The 16,297-nt window shown below is 43.9% G+C and overlaps 1 protein-coding gene across 1 annotated transcript in view; it reads left to right on the top strand.

Moving 5' to 3' along the window:
- Positions 1-2,104: 2,104 nt before the first annotated feature.
- PAH (phenylalanine hydroxylase) overlaps positions 2,105-16,297 on the top strand; it is a gene marked incomplete at its 3' end in the record, with an annotated part of 34,322 nt that continues 20,129 nt past the window's right edge. The window contains exons 1-2 of the mRNA XM_082279575.1: positions 2,105-2,161; positions 7,580-7,687. Of these exons, the coding sequence (XP_082135701.1) occupies positions 2,120-2,161; positions 7,580-7,687 (150 nt within the window). The 5' untranslated portion in view covers positions 2,105-2,119. The remainder of the gene's footprint in view (positions 2,162-7,579; positions 7,688-16,297) is intronic.

Below are 16,297 nucleotides of genomic sequence, written 5' to 3'. Positions count from 1 at the left end.
TACAAAAAAAAAAAAAAGCAGGGGGTAGGAGGAGGCAAAATACATAATTACAGTGATTTGGCATGAGCATTATTTTGGGTATTTGATATTTTACTTTGTCTTGCCATTACCGTTAGCGAGAGTGAACATACATAAGAAAAGGGATAGAAAAAGAGAAAAACAAAGAGCATGTAAAAGCCACAAAGAAGTAAAAGAGAGAGATAAAAGTTTAGTGAAAAGAGAAGGGATAAGGAAAGAAAGAGGAAGGCACAAACAGATGAAAGAATAGTTTATCTCACTGGAAAATACACCAGGTGACAAGGCATGGTGGGTGGGGAAAGTAAACAAGACTAGTTGCTGGAGTCTGTCTTGTCCTGCACAGGGACTATAATCAGTGTTGTCACCATCCTCATCTCACTGTTATTTTTTTCCAAGGTGGCCTTCAGTGTCCCTATCATGGATAGGGCTATGCCTTGTGCTGCACAAACACAGGATACAAAATACTGGCTACTTTAATGAAGTTACTGGCTGAGTAGTTAAACAGTAGTTTATATGCTGCTGGCAATTACCGGGGATATTTTCCCCTACCGCTCCATCTTTCCTTGCCCTGTCCTACTGCCATGTCAGCAGGGTCCAGTGTATTTAGTGTGCATCACATTTGGCTGTCTATCTTGACCTGCCAGCCCATACCACAGGCTTGCTGATCACTTCAGAAATTAACTTTCTATCCCTACATGCAGTTTCAGGATGCACAAAGAAGCAGCTCTTCTGAAAAATGTACGTATTTGCACCCAAAACTCTGAGTTACTTCAGGTGCATGTTATATAGTTGATCATTTCAGTGGGATGGATGCTGGCTCCACAGTCATGGGGTTCAACATGGATTTGGACTGAGAACCATGAAAATGGCTCCACTCAGTTTCCCCACTGTAAGGCTACTGGATTTTACATGTATGAACAATTCACAGTAAGTCTTTGCTAGTGTTCACCAATCTGAGTTTCCACGGGTGTGTGTAGTAGAGCTTCCTTCAAGGATAAAAGAACTGTAAAGACAATTTGTCTTCATCAGGAAAATATAGCAAGATCACCTGCCTTGACACAATTTTGTCTAAGACTTCATCTTCCCAAAGAGCAAGAGAGATACTTGCCTAGTTGCTTCATTTTTTCACCTGCCCTCTGATATCAGGCTACAGCTTTCCAATTTCTCTTACCCCATTTCGTGACTCTTATTAAACCAAATCTGGGCTCTTTCGTATCAGTACTTTACTAACCTTCCCTGAAATCATTTATGTGCCCCACCCTCTTCCCCTTGTGCTTTCCATGGCTGACACTATAGGCAGGCACACACACAACATCTGCAGTTCTACATCCTCCTGCCCTAGAGCTCTGACCTACTCTTGTCTGCTCCTTTCCTTCCTTTACCTTCTTCCCTTTCCCCATGTTCTGGCTCATATCCCAGTGTGTGAAACTCCTGTTTCATGCTTCCCTCGCACTGCGTGTCTCTCCAATGTCTGGTGAGTGGAGCAATGTCTCCTGCTCTCTGACCTCTTTGGAAGCAGACCCAGAGGCCCTGCTAAAGGACAAAACCCTCAGCTGTGCTTCGCCAGAGCCTTCCATGCCTGGCGTTTGACATCCAAAGAGCAGATCCTGGAGAACGTCTGATGTCTGTTCAAGGGGAGTGACCCCGAAGGGAATCCCACCTGAGGCTGAGCACGCAGCTGCAGCGGGAAGAAATGGGCAGGAGGCTGAACTGGAAACGATGTGTTGATGTGAAGAAATGAAAACAGCTGATGTTGATCAGGAGCAGGAATGCTGTTAATTCAGAGCATGCTGCTTATCCACGTTGAGTGCAGATAGAAACAATCTGCTGGAGAGTCTCTCCACGCAGGCGTGGGACTTGTAGGGGATGGCCGACGTGGAGCGGCTGGTTCGTGTGCCAGGGGTGGGTGTGGTGGGCATGCAGGGAGAACGCCCCTTTGGCATGCCGTCCAGGGGAGGGAGCTGGGGAAGGGGATGGCTTTGCCTCGCTTGCTCCACTTAAAATACCTTTGCACAGATCTCTGGCCACGGCAGTTAGGTCAGAAGGCTTTACCTGCTGTAGTGAAAGGGCCTCCCTGTGTGGGCATTGCTGCCTCTGCAACATGGACTCACAGCACTGCAAAATGAGTGGTGACCCTTTCCAGGTAAGTGATGGGATCTGTGCCTGCTTTTTGCAGAGTTGGAGGGGTGTCCTGCCTCGCTCCTGGGCTCCTGTTCTTGTCCTCCACTCTCTGAGATGCAGTGTGACCCAAGAAGGGAAGAATCAAGGTGGCCTGTCTTGATGCTTTTCAGTACCTGAACACTTTTGGCAGACCCCGTACTTGTCTGCTGTTAACTGTGCTCACAAGAGTGCAGTGAGAATGCAAAGAAACATTGCAACAGTATCCTTGCATACATGGCAAAGAGAAATAATCAGGAGCTTATTAAAGGTCTTAAATGTGTGTGATGAAAGAAATCTGTCTTGTTTTGTTAAAGGAAAACAGATGAAGTTATATTCTTTTCTGGCGGGGCTTTTTGTTAAATTTTGGGACTCTGATGTCCTCTTTTTTAATGTTTACTGATTGACTTTGAACTCTGCTTTGGGAAATACAGGAAAGTCTGAAGTTCGTGCCTTCTGAATACAGGCACTGATGTCACTGCAGGGGCAAGTGATGTAACCTAAGGCCAGCATGGTTAATTATTAGGACCGAATTCTGCACTTATGTGTCCTATGCAATGCTGCTGAAGCCAGAGACAAGCTGCATGAGATGTGCAAAAAATAGGGGCTTCTATTTTTTTAAGAGCAGAGATGCCAAGGAAGCCTCTATTCCTACTGCTTTGTGTGCTGCAGTTGAACTCCCACAACATTTCTCTAGGGGCTCACCTTGCTGCTTATCATACTTGTGTAATTGCTTGGTTCCAATGATAACTGTGGTGATCAGCATTTAAATGCCTTAAGAAATCTGACTTGGAAGCTAGTTCTATTTTCACAAGTAACTTAGAAATCTTTTAATTTGAAATTCTTTTTCCCTTTTTTTCCCCTACTATTTTGCATATCTAGTAAGTTTGAACTTTACAACACAGAGGTGAAAATTTTATGTCCCTGAAATTGCAAGGAAAACTTTCTCTGGCTTTAACAGTGTTGGAATTCACTCTGAAGGGCTTTAGCTAAATGTCTCAGCAACAGATTAGAAGGCTGACAGGATTATGTTATTGACTCCTAATACTGTCACCTGTGTCAGAAAGGCAATATCAATGTATGTGCAAAGTGGTTAACTAAAAATGTAGATTTGTGCTCAGGTAAGCCTATTCTTGCATCTACATATGACTTTCTTTGAGATTGTATTAGGTCCAGGAATGGCTTTTCATGCTCATCAACTGGTTCTTATTTTACTTCCTAGAAAAAAACCAGAGCTGGAAGAAAAATAGAGCTGAATTCATTGCACAATATATTTATAAATCACATATACATATCATAGAGACAAAATTTCAACACACAATTTTATTTTCAATGAAATGATTTCTTCAACTCTGAATCATAATCACAATAGTAACACAAGAGTCAAACTACCCCAAAGCTGCAATTCCTTCATGTATGTTGAGGAATGAGAAGTTAAAGTCCAAAATGAATGGGAAATTGAGAATGGGAAAGCTGTTTTAACAGTTAAAAGTATGCATAAGTAGTAGAAAAAGCTCAACAATAATGTTGTGTTTGTGCTGCTGTGTATCACCTCCAGTGCATGTGTTGAGGTTTGCCTGCAGTGTACTGTATTGATGCACGCTGCCCCCATATATACTGATAAGAACTGGGTATCAGGAAAGCAGTAATTTTAGTCTTCTCCCCCTTTGCAATTAAAGATGTCACCTCTCAGAGATGTGACATCACCTCTCAGGTGTGAACTGATGGTTGTTAAAAGACCTTCCAGCGAACTGAGTGCATATGCAGGTGTGCAAGAAGTTAAGCAATTACGAGGCTGTTTATGGCATTAGTGCCTGCTCCCTACTGCAATGTGTCTTTCTCTTAAGCACCAGTATAAATCAATTTGCAAGAGTGGGAAAATGACTGTGGACAGATTGAAAGCAGCTGATCTCAACAAATCAAGGCTAGAGACCAATGAGTTTGGAAAAGTTTTTTTAAGGCTTTTCCATGTAATCTCGTTGTACGAAGGGATCAATTATTATTATCAGAATTACCTTGCAGGACTTCAACTTTGCATTATATCCCCTGCAAGTATCCAAACCACAAATTCTTCATTTGTCACACACATTCAAGTCAATCTGTCATATAAGTTGGTCCTCACGGCATGACTTGGCAAGAATATTTAAAATATATAACTGCATGCCTTTTAGAGCAGTTTCATTGCAGACAGTGAAAACCGAAATCTCAATCCATTGGACAGACAGCGGTGGAGCCAGTTCTGTCCTTAAGATCAGTTTTGGCTGTGGTGGGTGAAAACAGAAGGAAAAAGCAATGCATGGACAGTATTTGAGATGACAGTTTTGGTCACACTATCATAAAATTTCAGTAGTACAGACATTTGTTTCGACTTTTGCCAGACTCCTGTCATTGTTTTCCCTTGTGGTTGCTGAGGTGTAAATGGGTTTCATTAGCCAGCTGACACATCACTTCCAGCTGCTTTTCCTCTTGGTCCTCCCCATGTAAGAGCTGGGCTGACTCCCTGGCTGGATGAGGACTCAGGAGACACAGAGATGCTGCAGGAAGTGTCACAAGTGAACAGGTGGCCATCTTCCTTCTGGTACATAAAGCCAGCACTTCTACTACAGCTCCCACTAGAGGTCCCTCATAAAGCTGGAAGTCATTTGGAAAACACTACAGCCTCTGGAAACAAAGCCAGATAGAAAAATGTGTGGCCAGTCTGTTAGCAGCAGCCTTGGAGACAACTCAAAGCATCAGCAATTATTTACTTTACAAAAGAAGGCAGCTCTTCATAGCCCTGCCTCAGAACATGTAGGCCCACCAAGAACTTTATGGCTTCAGGGCAGCTGGATTAGATCATTAATTTGTCTTCTACAAAGGCTGTCTTTACTGAGGACAATATTTGGGAACTGGGACTCTTTAAAATCTGATTTATATGTTCAATTCAGCAGTAGCCATAATGAGGACAGACTCTGAATGAAAATACAGATGTTTATAAAGAATTTTTGAATGGGTACCTTGAACATAGCTTTAGCCCAGCACTTGTTACACCAGGACCCATCTGTGTTGCAGATGTCTGTGTGATCCTTGAAATACCAACCACAGGCAATTTGTCTGAGGCCAGTAGATGGTCAAAAAATAAAACAAACAAGCAAATATGACACTAATGTGACCTCCAAAAGTTTGTGATGGTTGTGCAGCAAATTTACTCTGATATCAGAAAAATTAAGTGATTCTTGAAATCTCAGCAGCATTTACCTGCCATGCTGTCATAGGTTAGCAAGCATAGTCCCGGAAGGGATGTCCTTGCTAAGGGGTGCTTACAGTTTCCTCTGGGAACTGATAGAACCTATCAGCTGCCCAGTTTGAATATGGACAATTCTCTAAGCCACTTAAAGTTGTGAACACCTCTGTGATCCACATTTAAGAATAGGCAAACTCCCCCCCAAGCCCTCTCTCGTTTCCGGCGCTGGCACAGGTGGCTGCGGGCCCCGTGTGGGGGCCAGCGGGCCCGGCCAGGCCCTGCTTGGGCCAGGCCAGGCCGGGCCACGGCCATCCTGGAGCTGATGGGCCTGTTCCAGCCGTGGAACCCCCCCCACTGCCTTGCCGTGGGCAGCCGGAGCGGCTCGGCTCTCCCCCCTCTCCACTGCGATAAGAAAAATTCAACATTCCAGCTGCAAAGCTGCAAGGCCGAGGTGAGATTAACCCTTTTACTGCTGTGAAGAGCTGAAACCCTGAGGGAAGAGAGAGAGGAGATGCTTAAAGCTGAAATTCTGTTGTGAAGCTATGATATATCAGAGTATCCTGTTGTAATCTCATGAAGATATGGGGGGTGGAGTGTTCAACTCGTAAGCAAAAGCACCTGCGCCGAGATAGGCAGATGCTGACACAGCTGTAATTTCATGAGAAGTTTGGACAGGGAGAGATGAACCAGATGAGGACTTTTGCTCCAAACGGGAAAGGAGAAAACCTCAGTACCTAGAAATGCTCCCAGAGATAGTCCTGACGATGAAGATGATGAAGACCCTTTGCTCCCAGGGAAGGAGAAGGGCCTCTGTTTTTGTTTCTGAACGTCTCAACCTTAAAATTGTACCCCAAAAAACTTCAAGAGTGGACCCTCGAAAGCAGTTGCAGGAAAAGCTGCAAGTCGGGGGAAGGGACTCACACGCAGGCAGAGAGACTCCTCTTCCTAAATGGACTGAACGATATTTGGAAGTGGGCGACTGTCTCGTTGTGATGATGTTTTCATAGCATGAGCAAGAAGAGACTTCTCTTTCTAAATGGACTGAACAAGGTTATTATGGAAGTGGTAAACAGACTGAACATCTTAAGGGTTGTTTTTTCACATTGTCAGTGGGAGAAGGGAGGAAGGTGGGGGGAGTTCTGAAGGTGGTATAATTTTTTTTTCTTCCCTCTTTTAGAGTTGTTAATAAACTTCTTTATATTCTTTCAAGTTTGGTGCCTGCTTTGCATTTCTCCTAATTCTTATCTCACAGCAGATAAACAGTAATGAGTATTTTGGACCAAACCACTACACATGCCAAGTACCCAGATTGCTTTTAAGATCTGCTTCCACTCCAGGGCTCAGTTTCCTGTTTCTGAAGTGGCGAAATAGTTCTTCCCTGCTTAACAGGGCTTCTGTGAAAAGAAACACATGTAGAGACATGCAAAGACATTCTAGTAATGAGAACCATGAAGATAATGAAAATAAACCTTTGGGAGTACTGGAATTTGCAGAGCAGAAAATCAATGAGAGAAAGGGAACAAACAAACAAAACCACATTTTGCCCTGAGTCTACTCATGGTGGGATTTAGGGAAGATCTAAATGTTTGCTCCAACATTTTTCTTCCCCCCCCCCCCCCCCCCCCCCTTTTTATTTTCTTTGCTTGATGTTGTTATTTTGTTTTAAAATCACCTTCCATATCCTTCCTGTGAATACTACTTCTCTCCTGGGGATGCCTGGAAGGTACAAGAAGAACTGAAGGGAAACACAGATCATGGTCTGCACCTCTGCACAGAGCTCATCTACATTGCTCTGCTTAACCCTGAGTGTTGATGAAAAGGAAGCCTGAGGGAAGGAATTTGCACTATAGCTGAAACCAAAGTGGAGTAATATTTCCAGTCATCCCTGAGAGGTGAAGCAAGGCAAAGACAATATTAGGCTATTTGCATGTCCTTTTTGACTACCTTGCTCTCACAAGGGCTCTAGTTTGAGGGAAGGGATTTGTATCTCTACCATCATAAATCAGAGCAACCTGAGATCTGCTCTGCTTCTGGCAGCAGTGGTTGCCCTGATTCCCACTTAGAGCTATTTTATACCCTCTTTGCATTGCTGGTGCTGTGCAAAAGGGGAATGGAGAAAGGCAAAACTCACTAGGGTGAATGTTAATCATTTTTATTTGTGTGTTTTTTCTTTCCTTTCAGGAATCTAGGTACATTGAAGACTCCCCCAATAAAAATGGTGTGATTTCTTTGATTTTCTCTCTGAAAGAAGAAGTTGGGGCATTGGCTAAAGTCCTGCGCACATTTGAGGTAAATATTTTCCTTCAGGTCTTTACAATTTTGTATTGCAGCAACATTTTCTTGAGGTCTTTGAGATTGTGTTTGTGGTTCTATTTCATTGCTGTTGCAGGAGAAAGCAGCCTGCATTTCTTTTCTGGGCTTAAAATCCCTTAAAGTCTTGGAGCAGAAGTAGCTTTTTAAAATGAAAACCTCTATCTTTAACTCACACAAGGGTGGGAAAAATGCATTTTTCCAACTTGAGAGGGAAATACTTCATCATAACTGCTTTAGTAACAGGTAGGAGTGAGTTGGGCTGTGACGTGAGATTGACTTATAACCAAATAATTTGCCTTATAACTTGTAAGGCAAATATACCCTGCATGTGAGCCATGTGACTGACGGTGCATGTTGCATGAGGTATTTCTGCTGGGGGCACCTTACAGCTCTTGTCCACCTCAACAAATCTGATATAACAGATTCTATCAGCTCCCATCTGCAGTACTTCTACAGAGTGGGTAGAGGGTACCTACAGAACAGCATAAAAACGACACCACTTTTTTTTACACCAAAGGGACTCTGTAACTTATGCTGAGTGATTTGGAAAGCTTTTGGGGAAACAAGGAGCCATTTACCTTTCAGGACATTGTGTGCCTTTTTATTCTTGCAGAAATATTTCCCAGATGTCATGAATGTTGTTTGAAAAGCACAAAATCCTTGAAATTCAGGATGGTTGTGTTGCAACACACACAGCTGTGTTCTCTGTGCTCCCGAGCAAATACACTGTTGTATTGGTTCTGTGGCTTTTTGTTTTCATGTAATAGTTGTGCCTGAAAACAGTGACTTCTTTAGAACACTCTAAGAAGTTGTGGCCTGCATATTTTCCATTCATAAATTGAATTTACTGGGAAATGAAAGGTTGTGTGTTATTGGTAAGAAGGAAAAATAATTATGAGTTACAGGACATATTTGATTCATTAGGATAAAAGGACACTCATACCAACAACAGCAGAGCAAGCCTAAATCTGTGAACTGACCACTGTGATACAGTCCTGAAAAATGTCCATATGTCAGTGATGTGCATGTCTGTAAGCGAATTAAGGAGGCTGTTGATATTATCTCATTAAATGCATTGCTGTCTACTAACTAAAGTGCTATCAGCTCTAAAGAGAAAGTTTTGGGGGAACTAGTATAGGAAAGAGAGAAATATCCAGTTCTTTGGATGTGATTGTTCTTGCCCCAAAACAGATACTGCAACTAGACCATCTGAATCATGGTTTTACCCTGTGATCCTGAGGGCCTCTGAGGGGTTGGTTGGTTTCCCAAACTCACTTGGTTTTCCATCCCAACAAAGCCAATGCTTTCTGTGCTAATTTTCAGTCTCCTCCAGCACCAAGGCTTGACAAGAGACCTGGCATAGGTGCTCTTTTATCAGTTTTACATCTGGCATTGTAGTGGGGAGGTGAATGGGTGGGATTTAATGGTACAAGAACAGCTCCTCAGGGCTGTTAGTGAATTCCTGGTGTAAGCCAGAGCAGTCTGTGGGCAGTTCTAACTCCGTTCCAAGAGCTGCACAGAGGTGTAAGTCTTACGTACATGCACAGCTGAGATAACCTCCCCCCTTTTCCACTTGAGCCATAGCTATGGTGCCCCAGAGACACAGACTTTGTGCTCATCCACAGCATAGACAGGGAAAATATGTGATATGCAGGTGAATAGGAACAAACAGGAAGAGCCTGAGAGAATTTTTTCTTCTTTTACTCCTTCACTGCCTAATAACATCAACTGTGAGATGCTACAGGAGTTAGCTCAGACTCTCTGTGAGTGGGCTCCTTGGGCAGGGAGATACCCAGTCGTGTCCCCAGGTTTGTGTCACCAACTTGTTGCTGGCCTGTGGAAATGCAGTGGGTTTGTCTCAGAGGGGCATCACAAGAGGAGATATGAGGATGGCTGCTCTGGCTGTTATGGCCTCATGCAACTGCATGAAGTAGGAAAAGAGAAAACTGACAAACCACAGAATGGGATCAGGCTGTTCCCAGGAGCAGATATGGCACTGCAATTGTTGATCTCACGGAGGGGGTCCGCACCTTGTGCAGCTGCTGGTGCTGATGGCCACGTGTTGCATGTCTGTAAACTCTCTGCTCCTTGCTGAGGCTGGGAGCTGCTCAGACTCCTGGAATCTCTCTGGGGCACTCGTGAATGAGAATGCAGGCAGAGAGCACAGCTCAACCCTCTCCTCCCAGCTCGGATTTGGGAGTGGTTTAAGGGACGGCGCCTCCAGCACTGGCTTTGAGGATTTTGCCTCTTGTCTAGACAGTCTGTAAAACTACTCTGGGACGTGAAGGGGAGAGGAAGAGGGCTGAGTGAGCTGCAAATATGAAAGAATTGAAAATAAACCCTTTCTACCAGGGAAGCAAGCATGGATGCAAGATCCAGAGTGAGACACAGGGAACTGAGGGGATGCCTAAAGAAAGGAGAGATCTTGAGGTGCCATGAGCACACAGGATGCCTTTCTGTAGAGGAGGTGTCCATGTTGACCTGGGAAGGTTCATCCTCTCCTTGGTTTAAGAACTGAAAAAAAATTTTGTTACTCTGGCAGGATTGTTCAGCCACTCTTGAGACCCTCCCTGGTATGCGCTCCCAGGTTCACATCCTGCCCATGTCCTACTCCTGTGCTGGGGTGAAACTTGCCAGACTTTAGCCCCTATCACAGTTTGTTGTGCAAGAGCCCAAAGGAGCTCTGGTGTGCTCTAGCCTGGGTCTGCACCTCTATATCATGAGGTCTAGGACTTCTGGCTCAACAAGCATCATGGCAGATGGAACCTGTACTCACCCACGGGGCACACCAACCAGGAAAGGAATTAGTGTCCAAACACAGCCCAGATGGAAGGGGTAAGCCCCCATTATGGGAGCCAGGATGGACTGAAGGTAGGGGAGCCCCCTCCAGGTAGGGGAAGGCACAAGGCTAAGGGCTGTGAAGTGCTCATGGCACAGAATTCCATCCTCTGAGACACCAAGTTTAAGAGAATTCCAATGTGTTTTGTGGAAACAGTAATGTTTGTCCTACTCAAGCATCCTTCAGGGCTGCTCATGCAGTTGACAGAGTACTGCACGCTCTCACATTTGGTTTTTTGCTCAAAGATCCAAACTCTAGTTTTCTGTTCAGGTCCCAGTGCATACAAGTATGTGGCTACAGTGACAACTGTTGATTTTCCTATGTGGCTTGAAGGTTTTTTCCCTGAGGAATCTCCTCAATATACTCAGCTCTTTATGTCTGCTGGCTTTATGCCCAAAACCTACTTGATTGTTTCCACTTTTTTCTTATGTTTACTCAGGAAGATCCATCTGAACACCAGACCTCAGCAGGCTTCTAAGCTTTTCTGATCCCTGGCTCTTGTCTCTTCTCTCCTTGCGAATCCTCTCCTGACTGCATGAATCTGTTCCTCATGGAGTGCTCTATGCCACTGCTGGCAGTACAGCTCCTGCAGTTCTTCTTCACCTGTCCTGTGGAGAGATGTCTGTAGGGCCAGACTCACACTTTGATGTGCTGTAAAGTGATAGCAGCTCAGTCATCCTCACCAATAAGCAGATTGTTAAAACTGAATACACTTTGCTTCCACCCTAGCTGCTCTGTTTGTATATTGGGATGTGGCAGACATTTACTTTTTGCTTGTCAAACCCAATTGTTTTGCACTTGAAATTCCATTTGCCACCTCTGTCCCCGTGGCAGGCTTGAGGGTGGCTGTAGAGACAGCACAAACCCACCAGCAGGGTCTTTACACCAACTTCATTTTAATGGGATCTGTTGTACACTGAGGTACTCCTTGGTGCAGCCATGTACTGTTTATTTGTGTTGTAGAAGATGACAGCTAGGCAGCCAAAACTTGAATAAATACCTTCATCTGAAACAGAATAGCACACATGAGTAATATATCATGCTTAAAATCAGGAAGACAGAACAGTCATCATGAAATTGTGTTTCTTTTTTGATTCACTGGACACATCAAAAATGTACTGAGCAGAAGTTGAGGCCAAGAAAAGAGAAATCTTCCAGGTTTCTAATCAAAACTGAAAAAGCAAAGCTGAGCACTTTGGGTTGACCCATGTGTTACACTTGGTAGAAATACTTATTTGTCTGTAGTGATAAAAGCCTATTGAAATTGAGGTAACTTTTTTAAACAACAAAGTTCATTCTGAAAGGAAAAAAAAGTGAAGAAAAAACCCCACATTGTTCCCCCTCAAAGACTGGCTTTTCTGTGGTTAAATTCATAATTAAAAATACCAGAAATAAGAATTTCCATATACAAAAAGGATTGCCTTCAGTTTCAATTGCCGATTTTCCACATGAATTTGTGAACACATTAATCTTCTCTGAAGTTCTTTTTCCGATGGATTTACAAGTAGCAGATCATCAGATATTTTAAGTGGCAAACATTGGAATACATTACAAATTTGCTCAACCCATTCTCTGAGAGGACTGTTCTATTTTTTCTTCCCTGATGGGACTTTCTCAGATACAGAGCAGGACTTCAGTACAAGGTAAAGCCATCAGTGGGTGGGGGTCTAGCTCAAAAGCAAAAAAAAAAAAAAAAAAAAAAAAAAAAAAAAAATTGATTTGCACTGAATACTTCTGCTCCCAGAGTAAGTTACTGCTCCATGGGGGTAAATTACTGCTCCATGGAAGGATGGGATGGGAGTAAGAGGCTGTACTAAATGAAACCTGGCACTTTCAGAGTCAGCAGAGGTAACTGGGCTCTGTTTCTGTTTAGGAACTTCATTCCACAGAAAGTCCTATGTGACTGTTCTCTCTTTGTCCCCTGGGAAGGTATTGGCTCAGCGGTGGTTTGGGTTGTTTCCAAATCAGGGGAATAAAACAGTCACTTTGGCCAGGGGGTGCATTGGAAGCGTCCACAGCAATAGGTGAACAGGCCAGGCTTGCCCCTACCAAGATTGTTTTTTCATTATACTGAACATACGCACAGCTATGATCATATCATTACAGTGCTCCAAATCTCCATCCTTGGTCTTATCCCTCCTCTTCCTAGGGCCACAAGAGCAGGACTTCTACTAAACCAATGTGGATTTAAAGAGAAGAATGGCCTCTTCACAGGTGCTTGTGCAATGCCACACACTGTCACATGTTTTTGGTTTGTCTTGCTTCACGTTTTGTAGCCAGACTGTGCTGCAAGTGTCACACCAAATTTTAGGGTTGGAGGAGAAGTGTTGAATGATGGACACCAGGGGCTTCTCCAGGGCCAGCTGCCTTCTGGAGCTGTGTGCTGGCAGGGACCTGCTCTGGGACACTTTTCTTCCATGAGCTTGGAAGGAAGACCCTGACAGATGTGAAGGAGAAGATGGGGAAGCACTGTCTTTAGCTGAGAAGTAGACAGGCCCTTGGCCAGTAAAGCTGATGGTTGCCTTTGCCTTTGCTTTGGGAATCCGTGGCTGTAACTTCCTGTAACTTCCTAAGTCATCTCATCTATGAATATTAAGCACTGAGCTTATACTTGTGCTTTTGAAAGTGTCCTCCTTCAGGAAACCCTGAACTAGCTCATGGCAAGGGTTAAAAAACATCTCGCCTTTTATTTTTGGTATCAGGAAGTACAACTAAAATCCTTATTCTTGGAGATTTTACCCAGATTCTCACTAAATGTTGATTAGTGGCACCACAGTGTTGTCAAAAGTTCTTCATCTGGTAACAGTGTGGGGTCTCCTGATGAAGGCAAACTTAATGACAACAGTCATGAAAACAAGCTGCAGCTGGATTTCACAGATGTACTTAGTTTTAGAGCCACGCATAGGAGCATTTAGTAATAAGTAAACAGAAGGATGTGTATGTGTCATGGGAAGTAGTAACCCATAACAATTCCAGAAAGTATCCATCCCTACTGAAAGCTTCCCTGTGTAGCTTTGAACACACAACTTTCCTTTCCCAGTGGCCAGGTCATTAAACAGAGGGTGGCACTAAGTTCTCTTGGCAGGGATCACTGCAAGACTGCTGGTGTAGTGTAACACCAGTCTGATTACTGATGTGGGGCAGCTGCAGCATAAGTGGCGCTCAGTCAGGATGGGATAACTGGAATAACCTGGGCAAGGGGCTGGAGCTTCTTCACCGACCCTGAGAGGCAGCCAAGGCTGAGATCCAGCACTGTGAGGTAAGGCAGGGAGGAGCATGGGCAATCTGCTCCCTGTATCCACTACTGTCTGTGCTTTAAGTTGATATTTGTATTGCTACCCCCTTCTGACTTGGTTAGGACTAATTTTAGCTTGATTTTTGAGCTCCGAGAACATGTCTTGAGACTTCCTTCTCTAATGGGCAGTGATAGAGGTACTGTTAAATTGGGTATTAAAATAATGAAAGTTGAGTTCTTCTACCCCTAGGAGTGCGGGTTTTAAGAAAAAAGGCGAGAAATTGGGAGTGACTAACTTCAAGGGATCTGTCAGTACTATACTCCTGTAATTTCTATTAGTTGTTATGCCTAATGCTACCCTCAATCCTCAATGCAAAATCTGTTCAGAATTGCTAACACTTGCAAAATTTATGTTAGAAATGGCCTAGTAGACTGCTTTGAAACAGAGCAAGGTGAACAGCTACCCCTCCTCTCTGCTGACACACAATCACTGCAGCAGACACGTGGTTGTATGACAGGATGTGTCCACAGAGGAGAGACTCTACCTCTCTGTTGGTCATAAACCTGAAGAGAAGGAGCAAAGTACCAGTCTGCTCTCAAAGCTCTTTGCAGCTGCAGTGGATGATGGGGTGAATTCAGCAAAGACACATCTAATCTCAATCTACAGACTCATCTGATTCCTACCAGTTCTGAAATGGGAAGGGCAGAAGAGATCAATATTAATAGTTCAAGTGTGAATCCAGCCACAAACATATGACAGTTGAGATCTTCCAAAGGTGTTAGGCTGGGATTTAGGTTCCATAAACAAAAAATAGCTCATAAAACTGAAATAACTTTTATTAGCTGACTTTTGAAGGCATCCATTGTCAAGATTTCAAACTCTACTAGACAGAGATTGATAACTGCTCCAAATGTACAACTAAACCAAAAAAATGCCCCCATTCTCCTTTGTTAGGTAACTGTCTCCAGAAGTTGGAGTTTTAAATAAAACATCAACTATTGTGAGAAAATGGATGTAATTCCAAGCTTTGGCAACATCAAGGCTACAGAAAAGTGAACAATGTGAAACTATGAAGATTAAACACTAGATGGAGTAGTTGGACTAGAATGAAATTGTGATTTGTAAAGCAACTCTAGTAACAGAGCTGCTGTAAATATTTTGAAATCAAGGGCTTAGTAGCAAGGCACAGCACACAAGAACATATTCCTCCAGGAGTGTCAGTTCAGGGAGCTGGACATATGCTGCTGGATTCTTGCTCTAAAAAGTCACCAGAAGGGTTCTCCCTTCAGCTTCTCTGTTGTGAGGTCCTGAAGCCATGGCACAAAGAAGTAACAGGTTGGCTCTGCACGTTGCTGAGTGGCAGATATCCCTCAAATAAACAGCAAAGCAGCTTGATGCTCTGTGGGCAGCTGTTCTGCTGCTTCTCTCAGGTGTAAGAAAGGAGGTCACTCTCTCCATGAACTCCTTCCTCCATCTTCTTTTTTTCCCCCATTTTTCTCACTGTCTTAGGTTGTGATAGTTTGAGGGGTACTGATACTCCTGCTGCCTTAAGCATGCCTCATGCCCATCCTGCAGCTTATCTCTTCATTCCCAACCCCTCCATCATTCCATTCATTTTGGGGACACTGCCATCTGTGTAGCTGCTCACTGAGCCTGACTGGAGAGCTGGTACAGCAGAAAGGTCACCTGATCAAAAAACAAAGGGATGAAGTTAAGGAGCCTTCTCTTCCCGAGAAGATAAGGTGCTGGGGTGATCTTATTGTGGCCCTCCAGTACTCAGAGAGGTCCTACAAGAAAGAAAGATGGGGACAGAGTTTTTAGCAAGGCCTTTTGTGATGGTGCATGGGGTAATGGTTTTAAACTAAAAGAGCGTAGATGCAGACAAGGCATAAGGATGAAAACTTTTATGATGAGGATGATGAGACACAGCAAAGGCACAGCAGCTCCCTTGCCTGCTCTCTGTCAGGAGCTCCCAGTGCCTCACCATGCAGAGGATACAATGTGCAGTCTGTTTGGGAAACAGGCTTTGCAGGCCTAAAACAAACTGTCCTCAGCGCCAAGGACAGTGGTGGCCATTCTCTCCCGCAGACGGCTCTGCGAGGACGGCATCTCTCGAGAGCAGCAGTTGGTGAATGTGCTTTTGACCTTTTCAACTCATTGTATTGGTATCTAGCCAAACAATTTGAGTTCATCTGTAGTGTGAAGTGCTCAGGAAACAGAGGAATGACATATACATTTCCTACCAAGGAATGAACTGCCTTTTGTGGAGGAGTAAATTAGGCCTTTGCTGCTGATGGCCAGATGCCCTCCTGCACTGTGCAAGAACTGAGAGGAGCAAAGAAAACCCTAAAGAGGCTCAGAAAGAGGGATTTACAGATAAAAAAATCTTCCCTTTTTCTTCCTTGTAGGTCAAAAGTAGATCCTCACAGTGTTACTTCATGGATGAAATCCTGACCCCACTGTAGCAGGGGGTTTGACATTGACACCAGCAGGGCCAATACTTCACCCCAT

This window comes from Coloeus monedula (assembly GCF_965178545.1).
Source record: "Coloeus monedula genome assembly, chromosome: 4".
NCBI lineage: Eukaryota > Metazoa > Chordata > Aves > Passeriformes > Corvidae > Coloeus > Coloeus monedula.
Note: the sequence above shows the minus strand (reverse complement) of the source record. Positions and strands in the feature narration are given on the sequence as shown.